The sequence below is a fragment of the Linepithema humile genome, chromosome 2, assembly GCF_040581485.1.
Source record: "Linepithema humile isolate Giens D197 chromosome 2, Lhum_UNIL_v1.0, whole genome shotgun sequence".
Classification (NCBI taxonomy): domain Eukaryota; kingdom Metazoa; phylum Arthropoda; class Insecta; order Hymenoptera; family Formicidae; genus Linepithema; species Linepithema humile.
In genome coordinates, this window is record NC_090129.1 from 23,593,188 (window position 1) to 23,615,211 (window position 22,024).

The following is a 22,024-nucleotide window of genomic DNA, read 5'->3' on the forward strand; positions in this document are numbered from 1 at the left end:
GAACTACCAGTGAATTGCGATTATCGCATTATTTTTAATGACACATTCTTTACGCAATCCAAAGTATATAACAAACACAGATCTCTATATATAGAGATAGCGAATTGGCAGAACGTATTTTCCTTGGCATTTGATCGCAAAAACTCGCTGCTTCATTGGCAACAGTTTTTTGTACTTCTTATAAGCGTAGCGATAAAACCACATATGGTTTCGATTTAACGTCTCGCCATTATAATTTGCATCATATGATATTATTCGCGAAATTACAACACGATGCTCTGCAATGATGAGGATACCGCTCTTCCTCAGATTGTTCAATAAATTTAAAGTTTGTAATACAGTTTTTAAATTTTTTAATTATTGTATTGGAAAATATGGGACCTGTTTATTAATTTCTATTCGATTTTTTTCCACACGAGATGTTTAATAAAAAATTCTGTTGACTGATCCGTAACGTGGTTTTAAAAAAATTAAGCGAGAGACAGGAGGTAAATCTATGGCAGTAAATAGTGTGAGAGAAAAGATATGATTGCGGAAGGAGGAAGTAACCCACATTCTCGCCGCATATTTAACTAAATGGGGTCGTCTGAAAAACGCATTCAATGCAAACGCGGGCTGGGAATTGGATGGTGGCACCTTGTAGTTCGAGTCTCGATGAGAATGGGCGAGAACAGGTGGTTGATTCGTACGGCCTACATATAATTAATAATGCCACATTGTCGTTGACAAATCGATGAACGGTGACAAATTCTTCGATATTTCGCGACAAAATAGCAAATAAATAAATATACCAACGTAGGTAGCTGAGCGGCTGAATCGTGCTGTCGCTAATGCATTATTCAGACAATTTATCGGCATGCAATAAGTTAACGGTAACGGTTGTTGTCGTGATAGGCATAAACTAAAAAAAGAACGATGCAAGCATAAAGAAAATAACGCTCGGAATTTGATAAAAGTTGCACATAAACAAAAATCAGCATTGTGTAAGATGTCTTATTTATCGTTTTATTACTTAACGACTGATTCTTTGTTGTTAATTTAAAGTTGTTCCTCCTCAATGAAAATGTTGCGAAAAATAAATCGCAAAATCAGCTGAATTTTAATCGATTTTAATTTATAAAAATTCAGCTGATTTAAAGAGAATTTTTATTTTTGGCTTAACAATATAAAGGTATGTTATTTCGAAAGTTGATTACACTATCAGTTTCTATCGACATTTTCGCGAAGAAAAAATTGATTCCGTATTGATCAAGATCTGTCACTTTAATCTATCATTGAAAAGTACTACAGTATTGGCTATACTAAGTTTATATATTTTAATTTATATTGATATTTAATAATGCAGTATTTAGTATTGCAATCTTTTTTTTCTCTAATGCAAATGTTGCGGATATCGTGATATATCGATATCGGAAATGTCTAAAGCATCGATACTTTCAATGCGAAAATTGAGGTGTCTCTAGAGCGGCAGTGATGCCTGACACACGCGACGATGCAGGAAAGCGCACACTCGTAACTGTATCATCCCGCGGAATTGTTCGCATGCACGTAAAGCTAACGGTCCCGTCCGGATGCATCTTTCATCCTCTCTCTGCCGAAGAGACGTTCGGCCGTGGAATGCGCATTGGCGCGTACAGTCTTATTCATATCGCGGCGTTCGGCCCGGCAGATTTTCCGAGGGAATTAAGTCGACGGAGCGGAAACTTAAATCGATCGGCGCAAACATCCGCGTCGATCACTTACAGCGGTAAATCGCATTCCTCGCGCCGAGATCGCGAGAATGTTTCCTACGAGCGGTGAATCGTGTAATCATCAATCGCGAGTAATCACAAACGGTGGATCGAGTGAGCAATGAGCAATATGCCAGCTAGATACTTCAATGATCCTCTGATGAATCCGAAATGGATTTTATCGGAAATTGGATGGAAGTATAATGCAATGAAAAATATTTCACCGATAAACATCATAATTTATAATAATATTCTGAGACCGTCATATTGAATTTCGGCAATAACGATTTAAGTAATTCTTATTAATACTCTAATTATCCATAATTTGTAGTGAAGGTATAAAATTATATTCCACCGTTTTATCGATGATTTTGCCGCGTCGCGAACGATTATGTCGGCAATCCTGTGGTTATTACGAGTAATCGATAATAAATTGAAATTGCCTATAACGTATACCTCCGCGTTTCGAAAGTGTGGAAATTATGATAAATACGTTATCGAATCAAAGTAAATGTGTGTGTATGTCTCTTACCCAATTAATTAAGAAAGCTGCGCGTGTAACGGAGCCGCGGGTTGCCGACCTCCGACTTAAAGGCGTTCATTACGTACATACATTCATATGTACATATGCGTGCGTTACGTGCAGGCTCCTCATCCGGCAGAATCGTTTTTACACGACGATACGATCTTCGGAGTATGTGCTCGCCACTTTCACTCTAGCCTAAGCACCCACACTGCATCATTCGTAATAACGATGTGCTAAATGTTTTTCTATGTTTTTGTTCATGCTCGCTCATATACTCATCGGAGTAAATCGCTGAGAGAGAGAGAGAAAGAGAGAGAAACAAACAGAGAAAGAAAGTAATTAAACGAATATAACCAATAACCAATTTCTTTGACGACGGACGTAAAAGTTCAAAAGAATTTAAATGTATTTGATAGTAGATGACTTTTTTAATTGAGAACAAATTAAGATTAATTGTTCATGATAATAATTTTACATATCATAAAATGTAGATACGTCTCGCTTGTTCATGATTCGTCACGTTCAATTGTTACATATTTCATAAATAAAACATGAAAATATCATACTTTTGATCAAATTAATTAATCTCGATATGAGACAGTGAAGAACAGATTATCCGGTAGCCGTCAATAACATTATCGCAGCATCATTCAATTCAGTTGAAAGCAGGATCATTAAAGCAGCATCGTTCCACGAATGCCTGTAAATTACAAGCTATTCATTCATAGATACTGCATTGTGAGAAAAGCCAATGTATTCTGATCATTAGTCTAGATTTCTATTGAGAAAGTATTCCGTTAATTTCGTGCTCTATGCGACCTGCTTCTTCGAGCAGCATTGCTAATTACATTTAGTTCAACAAGAACAGGCGATGTTACGACGTCACGTCGCGTCAAATTGGTATCAATTTTTAGCAAATTGTCGATACAGACGATATCGACTTCCGTTCGGCTGTTTATTCATTGGACTTTAAATTATCTGTTTATGGTTTGTTCGCGTTATCAGGCTCTATTGTATTCATATCGTGCAGCAAAATTTCACGTCTAGATGTACTGCTGCTATTCTACCATCAAGAATAAAACAGTTTATGCAATTCTATTGTAAAACGCAAAATTATGTGTAATATCAAAATTATACAATAATTTCTCAAAGCAAAAATTATCATGAATATAAATAAAAGTGACTTATTTGTTATCTAATATTGTCAAGTTTGCAATTACAAATTTAAATTACAATTTAATAGTTTATTAAAAGATTAGTTGAAAAACTACTAGATTTAGTTATTAATTATTAAAGTTCTCTATTGTAAGAGTATTTCTATCTATAATTTCGATCTTGAAATAATTCATGAAATAATTAAATCGATTTCGTTATTAAATACTTTCATACAAAACTCGAAATGTTGTTCAGCAAAAACTGATCTCAACATTTCTGTGGAGCTATCAACGCGAGAAGGAATGCGAAACTCGATAAACTTCTATATTTGAAGCCATAAATAAGGTTATACTTTCCATAGTTTACGAATTTCGCTCGCGGACATGCTTATTTCGTACGGTGAAGCATTACACGGGGAGGACAATGGGGGCGGTAAATACAGTCCTGTCGAACAGGCATTAGGATGGTGCGCGAGTCGCATAATGAAAAAAAGAAACAGGGAGAACGAATGTAGCGCGTGGGAGTATAAAGACTATTAAGTCGAAATTTACAAAGGACACCTCGTGTTGGCGCGCGCTCTCCTGCATGCGTGTCTTATGTGCAAGCGCTTAAGATACCGCGGCTAGATACCGCTGCATTGTGTTGTATGGCGTTTTCGTGAAATAGCGCCTTCCATTCACGTCGGCCAGTCAGCTCCTCGCCGGGCGGTCTGTTTCCGTGCTACATATCGCGTAACAGCGTATCAGCGACCCGCCTTTAGTTGTTTTCTCTCGCATTCTTCGAGAACAATTATCCAAAAATGTTTCGAGCAAATTGAAAAATTTTGCCAAAAGATATCGCGGAGTAATAAATTATGTAACGGTAGTTTTTTTAAATAATTTATGATATTATTTTGCGCTACGAGTTTCGAACGAGAATAGTATATATATGTAATTAATGCATAGTACACATAAGTTATGCAAGTGATACAGATTGCATCGAGGATGTATGTATCTATCTTAATAAAAAAACAGAAAAATACGTTAATTAATTCTGCGCTCATTCCGCTCGTTAAGCACCGCGAAAAGGTAATTGACCGGTTTAAACGGGCTTCTGATACAACGCAGGAACCTTAAGTCCCGCAATATGCACTCCGTTGCTTAATACGTTTCGTGAAAGCTTGATTCTTAACGCTTGCAGGAAACATACCAATGATTCATTCACACGCCGTAATAGGTCGTCTAGGGAGAAGTCGTTCGTTGCAGTAATTAAAGTTAATTGCTATCGTAAATCTAAATTGAATAACATTATGTCCCTTTAATCCTATGCTTACGAAACGTGTCACATATTTACATTCGTTTACAAACTTAAAAAAAAAAAAAGAAAATAGTATCGATATAATCCATACTTTTCACATTTAATTGATAGAATTTCTTGCGAAAACTAAAGATTCTAGAAATGTTTGGAAAAGCGTCGGATTGTATATATAAGTTCTGAAAATGGGAAACTTCACAGAGACGTAATATTGCAATTTTTAGAATTTCAAATGGATCATTATTTCCAGTAAAATTGCAACACTCGGCAATTAAACAAGAACAAGGAAAAGCCGTCGTATTTTTATTCAGTTCGGATTCAGTTCCGCAATAACTGCAATTTCCCAATACGAGTTATAATTTACAAATAAATTATTATTTCTCAGATGTACGTAATAATCAATTGTAATATGTAAGTTGCGTTGAGCGCAATCGCTAATTTATTAGATGCCTAATGAATGTTTCGCGTGCAATATTAGATCTCATTAACCTAGCTATCAATTCAATCTCAAACCGACAACCGTAAAACACATGGAAGATTATGCATGCTTTCTTTATACGGCCGTCCTTCATCTTGCACGTTATTGAACGCGGCAATTTTTGCCGGTTTCCTTGCAGGAAACGCCGTCGCAAAAATGCGCGTTTCGTGCTGTGCCGTTCAGAACTTGTTCTGCGTATAATCCGCGCGTTGAGTTTGTTTGTATTAAGTGATTACGTTACCGGCGCATCGTGAAATTAACAAGTTATTAACGTAACGCCGATCGTGCTGTGCGCCGAAGTTTGTGCGGAAGAGAAAATTGCTGTTCGCCACATTTATGCACGTGTTCGATAGATAAATTTTGCTGCATTGACACAAAATTGCTTCGAAGCGACCGAACGTACCGCTTTTGACGATGCAGCTGTATATCTGTTGCAGAGAGAGAATATATCGCGCATAAACAATAAACTATTGTGATAGAGCGGCTGTTTTAAACCTTAATTAAATATTTTTTTAATTTGTTCTTAGAATTACTATTTTTTACATTATTTATTAAAACATACTGCATTATGCTATCGTCATTTATTTAAATCAATCTAGGAATTAAAATAAATAAGTTTCTGAATTCTTATAAATTTTGAAAATAATTTTGAGTTTTAACGAATCAATATACTTCTGATCGATTCTCAATTGAAAAAATCTCCTTAGTTTCATCTATTAGCGTCCATAAATAGGATCGAGATGATTATTGGAAGATAGATGACATGAAACAATTATCTCCTCCTATTTTGTGTCGATTACCGTAATAAGTATTTCCTGCAGTCAACAACGGCTACTTTGTCTCGTTGTCTCTGCTGCATCTCTGTGTATGCAGGAAGAATGTGCAGATTACGGAGCTGGCAATAAACGAATCGTTGTGCAAACGTTACAGCGATTACACGAGGAGTGCCGCGATTTTCTATCTATCTAGAAATGTGATATGCCAATAATAGATATTGCAAAATAGGACAGAGCTTCTTTTGTAGAAGAATGAAGTAAAAAGTGTTATTATTCTGCAATTAAAGAAAAATTACTTTTGCTCATGCTGACATATTGCCTCAAGTAAAATATTTTTTTATGAATCTCACACTTAAATAATTTTTTAATGTAATTTAACATTATCTATATTAAAAACAGATAAAGTTTGGAAAGATACCTGACAGTTGAAAAAGTAAACAAAGGATTGCTGCATATAATTTATAATAATATGATAAGTCAATATCAAATGACAATATAAGCAGATAATACGACAATAAAAAATATTTTTAATTTTTTAAATTTAATTCTGTTATATGTTTTATTTAAATTTTCAGTATAATATAGTTTGACGCGCATTTTTTTCAGTTTTCTAAGTAGAAAAAATGGTGCAAATTTTTCGCGACCCGGTCAGAGTGTGCTTGTTTACCGGATATTCAAACCGTCTCTTAATTAGGCGGAATGAAGTAGACTTATTGAGGTCAATTACAGCTGCGAATTTCACCAACGGTCAGATTGACAAGTAGAAGATCGTTTTGACCTTGCGTAGTAGCGTTACTCCCTCATCTTAATTAATGTTGAACAATAATTAAAGGCGAATTTAAGGAGAAACAGAAATCATTATTCAAGAAGTCGATCATATTATCATATGCTATTGTATGCAAAGTATTTTGTAACAAAAGCCCGCCAATTCATATCGATATTTTCTCGCGATTAATTAGAATGTTATTATCGAAAACATTGTCCATAAAGTAAAAATTTAATTAGTGATCATTGCAGTGAAAAAAATATTATTGAAAATTTATTTGAACGCAATAGCCGAGATAAAAAATAAAATTAATTTGAAATTAATATTTAAAATTTTTATTCGCACCGCAAAATTTTTATTTAATACTCTTATTTTCATACCAAATTATCAAATTATATTTCTGTACTTTTATATTGTACTCTTATATAAATTTATCTTTTTTTACAAAAAAAATTTTTTTTCTGTTTTTGCACAAATTCGTAATATTAATTATACCGAGGATTATTTTATATGCGATTCAATCTTCTCGTCAGGAAGTTTTGTAGCAGCGCAACAACTAAAACTGTTCCAGCCTTCCGTTTCGTGACGGCACGTAAGATAAATATTTAGGAACATAAGAATGTCGTCGCAGTCGTCGCAGTCGTCACAGTCATCACAGTCATCACAGTCGTCACAGTCGTCTCATCCTTGTGTCTCGTAAATATTGGGCCATGCGGCAAAGCGGGAACCGGCCGGAGTACTGACAATATTATCAGTGATGTTAAATCATTGTAGAAATAAGATATTTGTACAATCTTACGCAATAACTCTTTCGCAATTCCATCTTTGTTTAATTAACTTCGGATAATTGCAGATCGAATGATGGTAAATTGAAAATCGAGTTTCTGCACTTTCGTAAAAATGAAAAGTCAGATCTTTGCGTCGAAAAATCATGATAAAGAATGAAGGAGGCGCGTTATGTAAGATATTGAGCATACAATTTCGCGAGATACTCGAAACCGCAGAGAATCGGCGTGAACTTTGTATGTCGAATATCAAATACGCATTCTATCTCATCGCGGCATTATCTAGTTGGAATGTTATTTAGCTTACATACAATATATAGGCTTTCCAATATCAGTCTTCTTTTATCTTATTCCTTATCAAAAGCGATCTCCCATATCAATTTGATAAGTCGACGTAGATAAAATGTTCGCGGTATTAAATTCTCAGCCCTGAAAAAATAAGACACTTCGTTCGCGAATAGAATAATTTTCTCGTAAATTACCGCGATGTCTGAAAATTTTACACGCGGATCACAATCGCTATTAAAAACAGATTCGAGCGTGCGGTAGTGATGTCTTAATAGCGATGGATCGCGCTGATGCTCAGCAATTCTATTGCGCAATCTGAAATCGGATGAGTATGCAAGTCTTGCCGGTAACGTTCTGCGTTCTGTAAATCTAATGGCTGAGTCACTTGCAACGTTTTCGAACTCTTAGAAAAGCTGCACTAAGGTCGTTATGCGGCTAGCAAGAGCTCGCATATGGCTTCACGCTGGCTTTGAAAATTCACCTTCGCTCGCCGCGATCGTTGAGCGCACATAAGATATTATGAAATATTAATACAATAAAATACGAAGATTTCTCGAGACTCGCGCGTGCTTTCTTTGCTTGAATTTAATGTTTTTTTAGCAAAAATGCTGGAACATCAATCATTTTTTATCTTTAAAAGATAAAAAAAATATTTTATAAATATGCTTCAGCATTGCTAGTCTGTAAATAAACAATCTGGTAATTATGAACTGACATCATTCTCTAATATGTGTACTTTCGCCTAATTAGTCGACACAATTACCCACAGTTTCGCCTTAATCCGCAAACCGTGAAATGTCAAAACGGACTGTGTGGTTGTTACGTGCTCGAGAGAATATCAGACTACAGCGTATCACGAGTTATTTTCCAGTACATATTTTATTTTTCGATCTTTATAAAAAATCATTATTTTCGGAAGTCATGTTTCAACACACATGCATTGGAAAACTTTATAAGAATGGAGAAATATTATTTCACCTTTTTCATCATTTTATCTCTTCCTAAGTGTTATATAAAATAGAAATGACTCAATAGGCTTCGTCATTTGCGAAGGAGAAGCAATGCGTAATACAGAAAATATGTGTTTTCTGCGTCATATCATAATTGCTCTTAAGAGCAAAATTCAATATTAATTGTGTAAATATAGCAAATAATGAGACGTTAAAGAATTCAATAATTCTAATTTTACTACAATTTTGTGATAATCAATTATACATGCTGTCGCCTTAATTTCTCACAAGGTTAAATCGCACGTGGTTACGAAATGAATAGTTGTATACTGTGCTAAATACTCGAAAAATGGCACCAATGTCTATTCTTACGATGTCACATCCCAAATATACGCATGCCGTCATCATCGTTTCTACTCCGAAGCTGTTATTGCGTTTATTTCCTTGTATACACTTCGATAGGAATGTGAATGATAGCACAGGTTATCAATGTCAATATAGAAGATTATCGTGGGACAAGAGTAAATTATTACATGATTATTTTAGTCAAGTCAGCTGATAATAATTGAATAATCTTTGATCTCGGTTGCTTGATAATTATTAAAATTATGAAAATTTGTTTCAATTTCTTATCACACGAATAAGAAAAACTATTGATTAAATTATTTTTTAAAACATTATTCCGATCTAAAATAATTCCCGCGCTAATTTTTCGCTACGTGTTTCAAATCCTCTATTCATAGTTTTAAAAGTATCAAAACAAGCTTTTAATCAAAAGACACATTTTTATCTCAAACGTTCTAAACACAATCACTTAATTATACGACGGTATTAAATCATGTCTTCGAGCGGTTAAGTTTCTCTCGAAATAAAAGGAAGGCGGCTGAGTGTCGCCATAAATTTTATAGGATACGGTTACCACGAAACTCGCTTCTGCTTTGGGTACTCGGTTACGTATTTGTGCACGATGTAAGAATGAATTAATGTTTGCCTCGACTATCAGTGTCAACAGAACGAGCTGACACTTTCCAGGTAGGATGAGTGCCGATAATATGGCTCTGATTTCACCTGGCCCGATAGTCTTGCAGTTCCTCTCTCGGCGCGGCTCTTTCGGTGCGTTCACCGTATTTCCGGTGCAATTCTACGCTTCCTGCCGGCAGCAACAATGCCCTTTCAAATAGGTATCGGTATCTTCCTCGTTGCGCACATATTTGATTTCTAGAGCGTTTCAAGCCGATCGAATAGTAATTTGAAGCCACTTCTAGAAAAATCTATTTACTGGAATTTTTCTGTGGTTTAAATATAAACTTTTTATTTTCAAAACTCTACAAAAATGTTTTATTAGTTATAATTAACTAGTTATGAATAAAGTCTAGCTATAAAACATGATATTTTTAGATTTATTTATTTTTTTCGTTTCAAACTGATGTTATCTTTTACATGCGATTTTATTTTTGTATCGTCATCATTATTATTTGGAATCCTTTTTTATTACTTATCGATTTCTTAATCTAATCTAATTTTCTAAATGATAAATCGATCTTCGTGTTTATATACGTGATAAGATCAATTTTTTTTATTTATTCGTTTCATTGGCGCAGCTTTGAGCTGATAGTGTTTTATAGTTTGCGAAGATGCCTCCTGGTCAAAAACCCGACCCCACTTTAGCGCAATCGCCGTATTTCCGGCGCGATTCCGCACTTCCTGCCGCATTGACGGCTCCACGATTAAGAGGCTGCTCTTTAATTACCGGGCTGCCGATATCGGCAACTTTTCTCAGCAATTTTTGGGCTGACGTCATTATCCGCTAAGATCTAAATTTACCATATGTCTTCCGCAAAATTGAAAACTGCGATTCACTCTCTTTCTCATGATTCATTATTCTCCTCTTAAGACACTACGTAAGATAAGATACACGGAAATATTGTACTCAGCTACTGGAGAAGCTTTACAAAACAAGTCTCTCTTACTAACCTTAGATACGTATTCATTCATAAAGATTATTCAATTTGTATAAAGATTATTCAATTTGTATAAAGATTATTCAATTTGTATGAGTTTGCTTCCTAAAAATCTATACATAGTATATTATCGATATAATTCTAATGTAAGATTTGAAAAATTTATATTTGTCTGCAAACAAAATACTCTAAAAATCTAGATCTTAATTTATATAATTAAAAATATTAAATATGATAGCAAATGTGGATACATTTATAAAAGCTGCAACTAAAACTTGTAAGAATTATAATGAAAATTTAACTCGTATTTGTGCAATACGCGAAATAAAGGAAAAAGGTCCTCGAAATGTAAATTATTTATCTAGAGTTATAAATTTCTAAAAAAAATAGAATACGATATGTTTTGAATAATTTAGATATTTTAATTCCCACATTATTTTGCATGAATTTTTGCTGGCCTCAAGTTTAAAGTCGTGCTTGATCTCTTGTTACGTTTGTATCACTTTGAAACATTCCATAAAAATCTCTTTAATAACGTATTATTTGGGTTAAAAGGCTCGAGTTTCACGTATCTATCCTGTCAGTTGTATGCACGCGATTGCATCCTTCGTGTACGCGTAACGATAATTTGTTCGTTTAATCGTTTTTTTATCTTTCTACGTGTTTTATACAACCTATATTACTGTATATTTTCTCAACATTGCACTTATATTGATAATCGAACTTTGCAATTGGTTTCATTACTTTTTCATCTCGCGGTTTTTAAGTATGCTCCTACGCCTATGTATTGCTGCACACGTATACGTGTACTTAGCTTTTGCTACATAAATAAGCCGGCCGACATAATACACATGCGATATGTGATAAGAGTGCTGTCAGTGGTCTTCGGCTGGCAGCAGAATCAGTTGGGTGTCACCGTCCATTCGCGTTTCACCTCCTGCACCGTATTTAGTGTATTTGTGAAAATTAAGGATGATAATTGAGGCACCAGCCGGAAAAACGAGATAAACAAATAATTTCAAGAAAATATCGGTACCTTCATGGCGTACAATCCATCCTATTCTGGTAAATACGCGAAATTAAACATTTCCTGCTTGTTACTTCGAAAGCTTTCTGTAACTGCGAATATATTTCTGTTATGTAATTAACTTACGTAATAAAATGCTTCTAGTCGTCAATTCACGCTTGTACAATATCTACGCAGTCTAATACGCACAGCGTTAGAGATATTTTCTAATAATCACACCTGTCTTGTCTTATCTGCAGATAAGATAAGTCGAACGGAAACTTTGAACTACACATATTCTTTATGATTAGCCAATAATCTATTGTCAAAGAATTGATTATCAAAGAATTATTTAATTTGTCAGATAGTCAAGTTCGTTGAAGCAGAAAGAAAGAGAGAGAGAATACAAACCTATATTACAGTTCAAATAAATTTCTCCCAGTTATACAGATTATGTTATTTATTGGACAAATTGAAGCAAATTAAAATATTACTAAATATGTATTTTAACTTTTTTTTCGAGTGATTATAATTTATATAATAATAAATTATAATAATAATTATTATAGCAAATTAAAATCTATAAAATATTTCAGAAGAGTTAAGCAAATCTATATTATTATATATTCCTAAAAAAACTTAAATATTTTTCTTGAAATTTTAGAAATATTTTTGAAACAGGGAGAAAAGAGAAATCGGAAATATAATGCCGAGATTTGTCGAAAACAGCTGACAGATACGGATCCGATTCTCATAGGGTTAAGCAGTATCATCTCGTTCATGATGTCACTATCGGTATACATACATGCGTTGTATCTCGCTATTGTGAATCGCGACTCGTGCGAAATGTACTTAACGTGAGCATATGTATCGCCGCGCGCGTCACGCTCGGGGAATTCGCACTAAGCACGCATGTTACATGGTCTCACTGCCGTTAGAAACACTCCGTACGCAGGCACCGACCGCCTAAGCACTCTAATCAAATCCACTGATTGTGAGATGTTACTTGCCATTGCTCTCGCTCGCGTTTTCTTCGTTCGCGCTTTGCTATCACAAGTGTATAACATTGGAAATTAATTATATCATAACTGCTTGTCGATTGTATCACTTGGATATCACTTTGGTCCGCATGGCGGAGATTCATCAAAGACCTAATGCATCAAAAATTCCATTGATCATGTTTGACAGATTTTCGATATCATAAATTCGCTACCATCGTTATAAACGCTTAGTATCATAAATCCTTAGCGTCATTGACCTGTGAATTATAAATCGCTGATACCATGTACCCTCGTTTGCCGGTTATGTAGTGCCATATATTACAGATCCTTGGTAGCTACGGATAGATCAAGGTACCGCTACTTCTAACACAGATCTTTGGCACCATAAATCTCTTTGGCGTACCATATCCTTGATAGATGGATGGATCCTCGATATCAGATATCCTTGATATCGCAGGTTTTCGGTAGCATAGATTTCTATCGCAATATTTTGTATAAACTCATACTTTGTTTGGGCTATTATTTTTGCATTGCAGCTGCGATTTTTTCGTAAATTTTGCAACTTTCGTTTTTAACAAACCGATATTCGTTTCGAATTAACATATCGACGCGTGAAAGCGTCGCTCAAAACACAACTCATCGCGAAGACGTCGCACTTAATCCACTTTCGAAATGTGTGTCCCAAAGGCTGAACGCACGTGCGGCGCGCGTCTCTGGGCGTGACACTATATAACGTGACATTTAAAATCCCGGCGCATGCAAACGAATTTCGCCGACTCGTGAAAGCGTGTCCTTCAATCTCCATTCGCTGTGACGTGTCCTTGATCCTCCAAAACACGAAGCTTCCTCATCTTTTTATGACAATAATATCAACGCGCTAATATTATTCTATTAGCAACAGCTTTCTCGTACCTTCTAGTGTGATCATTAATATCAATTCTAGAAAGTTGATAAAATGATCGTTAATCAATATTAATAAAATAGCGAATTATTCATCAATCTACAACCCTCGTATGTCAAAATTCGAAATTAGTTATATAATATTGAGAAATTAATATTTTTTTTAATTTTTGAAAAAATAAAAATATAGATATTGAATAAATTCTGTTGCAGTTTGCGCAATTTTTGAATCCAAATTTTAAAATACACATATTTATGCGTTTAACAAGTAAAACGCGATTTATTAATTTATATTATTATATAATAAAATATATTTTCCGAAAATAATATAAAATGTAATAGAATATATGTAAATTCTTAAATTCTCCAAACTCTCAATTCTCAATGATCAAACCTCATTAGATTAATTAAAACTTCATTAAAAATGCAAGCTATGCGGACGTATGGAAAGCATTCACCCGACAAACTGACAGCTTCGAACAGCGTTTCGCTGTCTAGCGTTAAATCGTATGGAAACGGAACTACATACGCCTCGGGCACTGCTAGTGCACGCTAACTATCGTCCTGCAGTCGCTTACACGCAGCTGTCATAATTGACACTTCAAAGTTGCGCATTCTTTTTTCAATGCGCGCTTCTTTCTTTCGCATTCGCCCGGCCAATTTACGCTTACGTACGTGCTGGCACGTCCTTTTAAAGACTGAGAAAAGATTTACGACAACGGCCTATGTAGCGTTAGGCGGAGTGACAATAAGCGAGGACAATAATCCCGCCAAGTCACGAATGCCCGGCAAGAAACGAGTCGTTCCGAGCGCACACACAGCCGTCGTCTGTGCACTTGCTCTTATTATCGGGTTATCGCGCATAAAATGTGAGTTTTGCATCAACATTCTCGTATGTAACTTTGGAGAAAATTAAATAAGAGTGTACGTCTTCCATTTCGTAATCTGTATTTTTTAACCACACTTACTTTATATCATGTATATTCAAAATAGTCATCGTATAAGTCATAATATAAGTCATCATTTAGAAAATTTATCTTAGTGAACTGAACGGTCTATAAATTTCCGGAATGAAAAGAATCGTCGAAGTGTTAAAAATTGATTCGATTATAAATAGCCTCAAATAACCGTTAATTCTTTCGAAGCGTCAAATTTATTAATTTATCCTCGTTAATATGTGATAGCTATTTTGTTCAAAATATTTACGAGCCTAATTATCGAAAGAAGTTGATTCGCGGTAATCCTTTCTCAAAGTTATTGCCTCGTCTTCCAAGAAATCGTGCCCCTCGCAACAAAGTTAGTATTTGCGTCGCCACGTTTTCGTTCAATTTAATCCACGTAAATTCGCGGTAAAGCTATATAGCGAATATTTTCCACGCGAAACTTGGTCTTCGAATATTGACTTTGGTGTATACGAGTTTCGATTCCCCCCTTATCAGCCTGCTGCGTAAATACTGCTACTCGTAAAAGTTATCACGTCTCATTAATCCTTCCGAGAAAGATGTCGGTTCTTCGTTCTCTTCTCATCGCGAGGAGTTTCGTCTCAAACACTGTCCACTCCTCTGACAACCATATCAGTCTCTTTTACGATAAATGCGCTTTATCGTTTTCTCGCGTAGATATCGAAAAGACCATACAACGGATACTTTCGCTTCTCGGTTATCTAAAATACGAGATACATCAAAAAGTGTTGAATTATTTATCATTGAAATGTTTTGAATCATTTAAGAGATGTGAGACGAAACCAAACTCTATCAATAAAATGAGCTTGATAATTTTTTATCGACACGGCTATTCGATATACATTACGATGAATCAACGCAATGTTGCAGCGATCAAAGTGCGTTATATTTTAAGATAATAAAAAGTCATAAGCTACTTGTATGCATGAGTCTTTGTCTCTCGATTTCAATTAAATTTCTATCACGCCAATGAATCAGCTTCAATAAGCTTCATAGCTATTATAACAAACGTCTGTTATTCGAATCGGAATGTGAAATCGATTAATGAAACGATTGTGCTGATGTAAGTTTGCTAAAGGTCGCTTGCAGAAGATTCCGATAAAATTCGTGATCTTTTTTTAAAAAACGTAATATGATACAATAAGTAATGTTTGCAATTAAAATTAAAATCACGACTGTCACGATTCTAAATTAATGTCGTTACAACAGATTTATATTTTATTTTTAATTCTTTATTTATGTTCTCGCCGCATAAACTTTTCGTATAAAAAATTTATATCATAAATTGCTATAATCTGTAGTTTTTTTAAAGAAATTTATTAACTTTAAAATTTTTTGAGAAGAATAGTAATGCATAGTATACACTTTTTGCACTAATTTTTTAAATAATTAACTTCCACCGTTTGTAATAATGTACTAAAAGAAATTTTGATTCAATTTGAGAAATGTTGAGCTTGGTTTCAACTTTTATTTGTATCTGTACCGGCTATATAAGATCCATTACTTACAAAACATGATCTTTTAGCACGTGCTTTCTAGAAAGAAAACACATGGCGATCGCGCGCACGTACAGAGGGCTTCAGAGAACATTTATAGTCGCGTTTCCGTCGCGCGTATCCTGTGTTTATAGTATACTGCGCTCACGCTAATAGAACGCATTTCCAAAAGCGAACACTTTCTATTTCAGGGGCGCAGTATGTGCCCGGCGCCGGGCCCAGCGCCACATCCCAAAAAAGGACCAGTTTCGAATACGCTCCGTCATATCCGCCACCGAGAGTCGATAGATACAGGGGCGGTGCGCAGATACAAAAGAGAATGACTCAAAGGGAGGACGTTCTCAAGTTCGAGCAGGGCCGCATCAAGGCCCTGCAAGAGGAACGTCTTCACATTCAGAAGAAGACGTTTACAAAATGGATCAACTCGTTTTTGTTAAAGGTAAGCCAATGCCAATTCCAATTTTTTACTGTACATAGTAAAATCAAAGCCTTAACGTAAAGAAAATCACAACCTAACACAAATAAAAACGTGGAAAGAGCTACTTTTTTTTACGAAAATGTAAATCTCGACAAATAGCAGCTACTAATCTTTTGCAATACTAATTGAAGAGATAAAAGTGAAAACCAAAATAAGTTATAATAATTGACGATTGACTTTGATTTCGAATAAAATAAAAATATAATATGGATCAATGGACTTAATTATTTATATAGAAATTTTTCATCATCTTGACGAATGTTGATATAAAAAATTGCTTTCAACAAATAATAATAATATAATCAGTGATTGTAGTATTTATATTACTTTAGAATTCATTATCGAATTATTCGTAATTTGATTTGGTTTTTAAGGCGCGCATGGAGGTGGACGATCTGTTCACCGATCTGGCGGACGGCAAGAAGCTGCTCAAGCTATTAGAAATTATCTCCGGCGAACGATTGGCCAAGCCTAACAATGGGCGAATGCGAGTTCACAAAATCGAGAACGTGAACAAATCCCTGGCGTTTCTCCACACCAAGGTAATACGTAATTGCCGAGAGCACGATTTATTTCTTTCTCTCTTTTTTCTTTCTCTCTTCCATCCCGTTCTTTCGGGATCTCTCGAGTGTGTGTGTTTCTTCGGATGTTGCTTACTCTCGAAAACCTCTCGAAAACGGAGGGTCAACTTGCGGTGCAGCGCAGCCGCGCGCGATCAACTTTGTTCACCGAAGAATAAATAAAATCTCGAAAAAAAGCTTCCAAGCGAAGTCGAGTGCCGGTTAAATTAGCGGGTTAACAGACGGGTCCGTTAAAAATTCTGCTCGTTCCGATTCAACTATAGATCGTCGATACATTGTACATTTTAATGCAAATGCGTTAAATATAGACGCTTAAACTTGAACTTCTGCTGGAATGACGATCTATGCGACTGCACATTTAAATGTCAAGAATAAATGAGAAGTATCCGTATTATAATATTGTGTATTAATATTTAATTCGTCTTGGTGGTCCGCATTTAATGTTAATTCGCGCATACCGCAAGCACCAATACGAAGTATCATTCAGACGATTAATCTAACAATGCTTCAAGACCACCCCGCCATTCTGTCTGCCGTTTTTTTCTTTCTTTCTTTCTCGTAGCCCACACGCATCAGTATACATTATCGATCAACGAATCGAAATTCTAAAGTCTAGATTGACAGATTAGATGCCTAGGGGCGATCACGGGTGTGTTAGCAGACGAGACGACCAAGAAATATGATGTGCGACGCGTCGCTTCCGGTAACACGAGAAACCGGGAAGTCGCCGCGTGATTTCTGCTGGTCTCTTTGGATCCGACGAGTTCGATGCGAACGCCAACGCATCATCGGTCTCTGGTCAATGCCTCCGCCCGCGCTCGTCTTATGCGTTGCGGGCTTGAAGTTTATAACATCGTCCTCTCTCTCGTCCGGTTCCACAGGCTCCTCGACGTTGTACACAACGGCGCGCGCATATGCGCACGTAGTGAAACTATTATGTCATAAGCCACGAAGTATAGAGGCCATTCACGAAGAGTTTACACTTGCCGGGCTTCCTCGGGCTCATTGCGGCGCGCCGGCGGCCACCGAAGCTAACCCGCTCGACAAGGAATACGTAATATCGCGGAATACGCGGGTTGCCGCGGCGCAGCTGCGCGTAAGAATACTCGTTTTATAAAGTGACTACATTAAATTTAAATAATTTGTAGATTTTAAATTGAGGTAAAGCTAAGCTGAGCGCGCGATAACGGTTCTCGGTAGTCTCGGTAAATATCTATTTCCATGAGCTTCACCATTTGCGCAATTTGCGGTAAAATTTTCAAAGTATTATTCTGTTATTCTATTGATACAGAATCGGAGCAATTGTGCGATAGCAGTCTTCAATATATTTAATAATTTATCATTCTTTTATGTCTTGTGTTTCAAAAATTTTATAATAATAAATAAACTTCATATCTAGAATTTTAAAATCAAGTTTAAATACAATACAATAATGCTCATCTAAATATTTGTTCAAATATTGAATAGAATCAATCGTCATCTATTATATTAATTTGAAAAATCATTCAGATAAATATAAAAATTATTGAGTAAATAAAGAAAGATATGCTTTTATGTCATTTTTACGCCAATATAAACATTCTGAAATTTCAATCACTGCAATGCGTGACAAAGCCTTAAGGCATCGCCGTTTGCGGAAATATATCTCAGCGGTGAAATGATCGTAATGCTCGACCGTATACTTTTTACCGGGCAAGTGCATGTTTTATCGGTACCATCGTAATATGGACATAATCATTAGGCATCGTTATGAAGTCGTGCGTTAAATCATTGCACGCATGCAGCAGTCGTGCGCCAATCAGACGCAATGAAAAACTCATTGTTCTTGCACTTAAGTTCGAGCACTTGACATCTTTATCTGTTCACAAAGAAATCTTTATTTTTCGAGCGCTTGCAAAATATCATGGTCATATTTAAATATCATATTTAAAATTTTTAATTACGTAAAAATGTGCATTATTAATACAAAATAATTTAATTATTAGATTATGCTACGTGACACATTTTTTGCACAAAATAAAATTATTTCAGGAATTTATAATTCAGTTATAATTCGGTGAATTAATAACGTTTTAAAAGTAATATTACAATTTTCGCAAAGAAAAACGCAATGAGATTTATGTATGCCAAAAGCCTTTCATTGATTATAAAGCTGCGGGCTAAAAAGACTTCCTGCTCGTCAAATTATTTGCATGAGCTATTCCCATAATTTCGGTGGGCGGAATGCCGCGACTGCGAGCAGTGATCCATGGCGTTTGCTAAATAATGCATGACGCCGTTTACCGTCGTGTCTTAACATTGAAGACCATTATGGGAAGACTGTCTTATGAGACGCGCGCACGTATTTTTCTTTTGCGGTTCAACTTTTTGCGGGTCCGATTGGCAACGGTACATCATGCGCGCGGTGCCGCTTGCAAAAGACAATTTTCATCGGTTTCTCATTTTTCCTCTTTTGGAGAAAAGCCACATTTGGACAGAAGTACAGGGAACTCACTTGTTTCTTTAATGGTTTTACACCATAACAGTGATTCAACAACACGGACACTTTTTTACGCGTATAATCGGCAAAAAGTAGCGTTTCAATAATCCATTATGAGTTTTAAATTGCCTAATTAGCGGAAACAAGTTGTTATGAGATTCAGTGACAAGTTATTCTGTGCAAAACTTTTATAGTTCTGCAAATTGCGAATTAGAATTAAAATAAATTGCTATTTAAAAAAAATGTAAAAAGCAATTTAAGTGTTTATACTTTGGGATTATTAACGTTCATTAAAGAAGCATTTTATCAGATGATTAAACTTCAGATAAAAGGTTCCTTCAAATAAAGCACATTTAAAATTAATTTTATTGTTGTAAAAGAATTCAAGGTTTCTATTATTAATTCACATGTCTGAAGCTTGACTCGCAAAACATTTTAATTGCTAGTAATAACTCAAGAACGCGATATCGAAGCAACTTATTGTTCCCAATTCGTCCTGTATTTCTCCGAAAGGCAAGGCGATTACAAAAGCCATTAGACACGAAAGGATTATAAAGGCCACGCCGGCGGCCGCGCCCGAGCGTGTGTCAAATTTGGTTCGTGCATTTGAGTACCGCATGAATCGATCACGGTCTTATCGCGCGGCTGTCTTTACGATGACGATCTCACCTCCCACCGTGAACCTCTTCGAAAAAGGACACGAGTTATTTCTGGAGGATGATACGACGACGCCGTTACGAGCAAACATTCCACGAGCGAGTGTGTGCTTTGGCGAATCCTTCCTCACTTTCGTCTAAGCGCGCTTTGACACTATCGATAATTTGCGTTTGACATTAAAATAAAAGCAATGTCAAACGAAAACTTCATTTCTTTCGTGAACGATAATCAAGGCAATGATAGGAAAAGAATTTATAACAAAAAAATTTTTGTCCGATTATCTAAAATATGCAACATATGTTGAAACAATAAAAGTGTTGATAATTTATAAAGTAAATTCTTTTCTGAAGATAGTTGCGTATAGAAAGCCGAAGAAATTTTCACAACATGACAAATCGATGAAACGTGCGTGTTCTGGCGCGTGGAAAGTTATCTACGAAGGAAAAGTCACGATACAGCTCGAGTTTCTTCCTGACACCCGGACGTTTCGTAATAAAACGATGCTGATCGGAGAACATAAAACAACGATTTAAATAATGAGCTCTCGTTAAAATTGTCCATACTGTAATATGTATTTGTATAAATTTTCCTTTAAGCACATTAGAGGTTTATTAATGCATTATGCTCGATTATTAATGCATATTGTATGAATATAAAATCAACAAGATTTTTTTAACTAATTTTAAATAAATGAATAAAAAACCGAGACAGCTCTAAAAACGCAATATTAAAAGAATAATAATAGAAATGCAAATTTTTAAATTATTTTTAATGCTCCATTTCTTGGAATAAAATTTGAAGATATTTAAAAAAGCAATATTTTCAAAAATCTGATTTATAAGTTTTTTTCTAATATTGTTTTAATATTTTTTTAAATATTTAACCATCAAATATGAATTAAATGAATGAGTCACTGTGATACGAAACCAAAATAGCTGGAAACATTTTTTTAGAAATCGTTATCTATCGTTATCATAAAATACAAGTTATTTTGAAAACATCGAAGATAACGTAAAACTTTGGAACTCTTGAGAAGCTTTCCAAGCGCGGCGATGCGGTTAGCGTGTTTCGTTCAAGAACTCTTCCCAAGCACCCACAGGAATCCAATCCTGAAGTAATTAAGGAACATTTCTGAGAAAGATCCTTCTCACGAAGACGAAAGAAAGAACGCCGCAGCAGAAAATGCTGAAGAAGAAGCAGAAAAGGAGGAAAAGAAGACAGGTATCGAATTCTCTCCAATTATTTTCTGCTATTTTTGAATCAATTTTCATGAATTGAAAAGTAGGACAAGAATGCGCAGGTAGCTACGATGGAAAAAAAATGTCAATCCAATAAGAATTCAGGAAGAATGAAACGGGAAAGAGAAAAGCTGCAGAATGGTCGACGGAGGACACAGAAGGAAAAAGGACGAGAGGTGAAAGTCAGTGACCGATGAGACTTGCTAGACCGTCACGAGGCTTTGCAGATGTAAAACGGAACTAAAGCCGGCATCGCCGTAGACAGAAAAGCACAACAGAACGAAACACAAAAGTACCACAAAGAAAAGCCTGAGAACCGCTAATCCGTCTTTAATGAGCGTTGCAGATCGACAATTTGTGGGTATAAGACGGACGGCATCAAACGATGATGTCGGAAAATGCATGTGACTAGGTAGTTTCAACTTGAAAATGGATACAAATAACGGTATTCAATAAGGGTCGATAAGCGTTCCATGAAAAACCGTAGGATTACTACTTGGGCTTCTCTCTGAAGGTGC

General features: G+C 35.5%; 1 protein-coding gene across 4 annotated transcripts in view; it reads left to right on the forward strand.

The window, feature by feature from the left end:
* kst (spectrin beta chain, non-erythrocytic 5 kst) overlaps positions 1-22,024 on the forward strand; it is a 58,294-nt gene that overhangs the window by 5,794 nt on the left and 30,476 nt on the right. Inside the window, exons 1-3 of one of the 4 annotated variants that reach the window (XM_012364010.2) lie at positions 11,426-11,773; positions 16,265-16,512; positions 16,926-17,093. In XM_012364010.2, the coding sequence (XP_012219433.1) occupies positions 11,749-11,773; positions 16,265-16,512; positions 16,926-17,093 (441 nt within the window). In that variant the 5' untranslated portion in view covers positions 11,426-11,748. Of the gene's footprint in view, positions 1-11,425; positions 11,774-16,264; positions 16,513-16,925; positions 17,094-22,024 lie in introns of those variants that run through there. The other 3 variants (XM_012364011.2, XM_012364012.2, XM_012364013.2) reach the window with 3 other exon arrangements.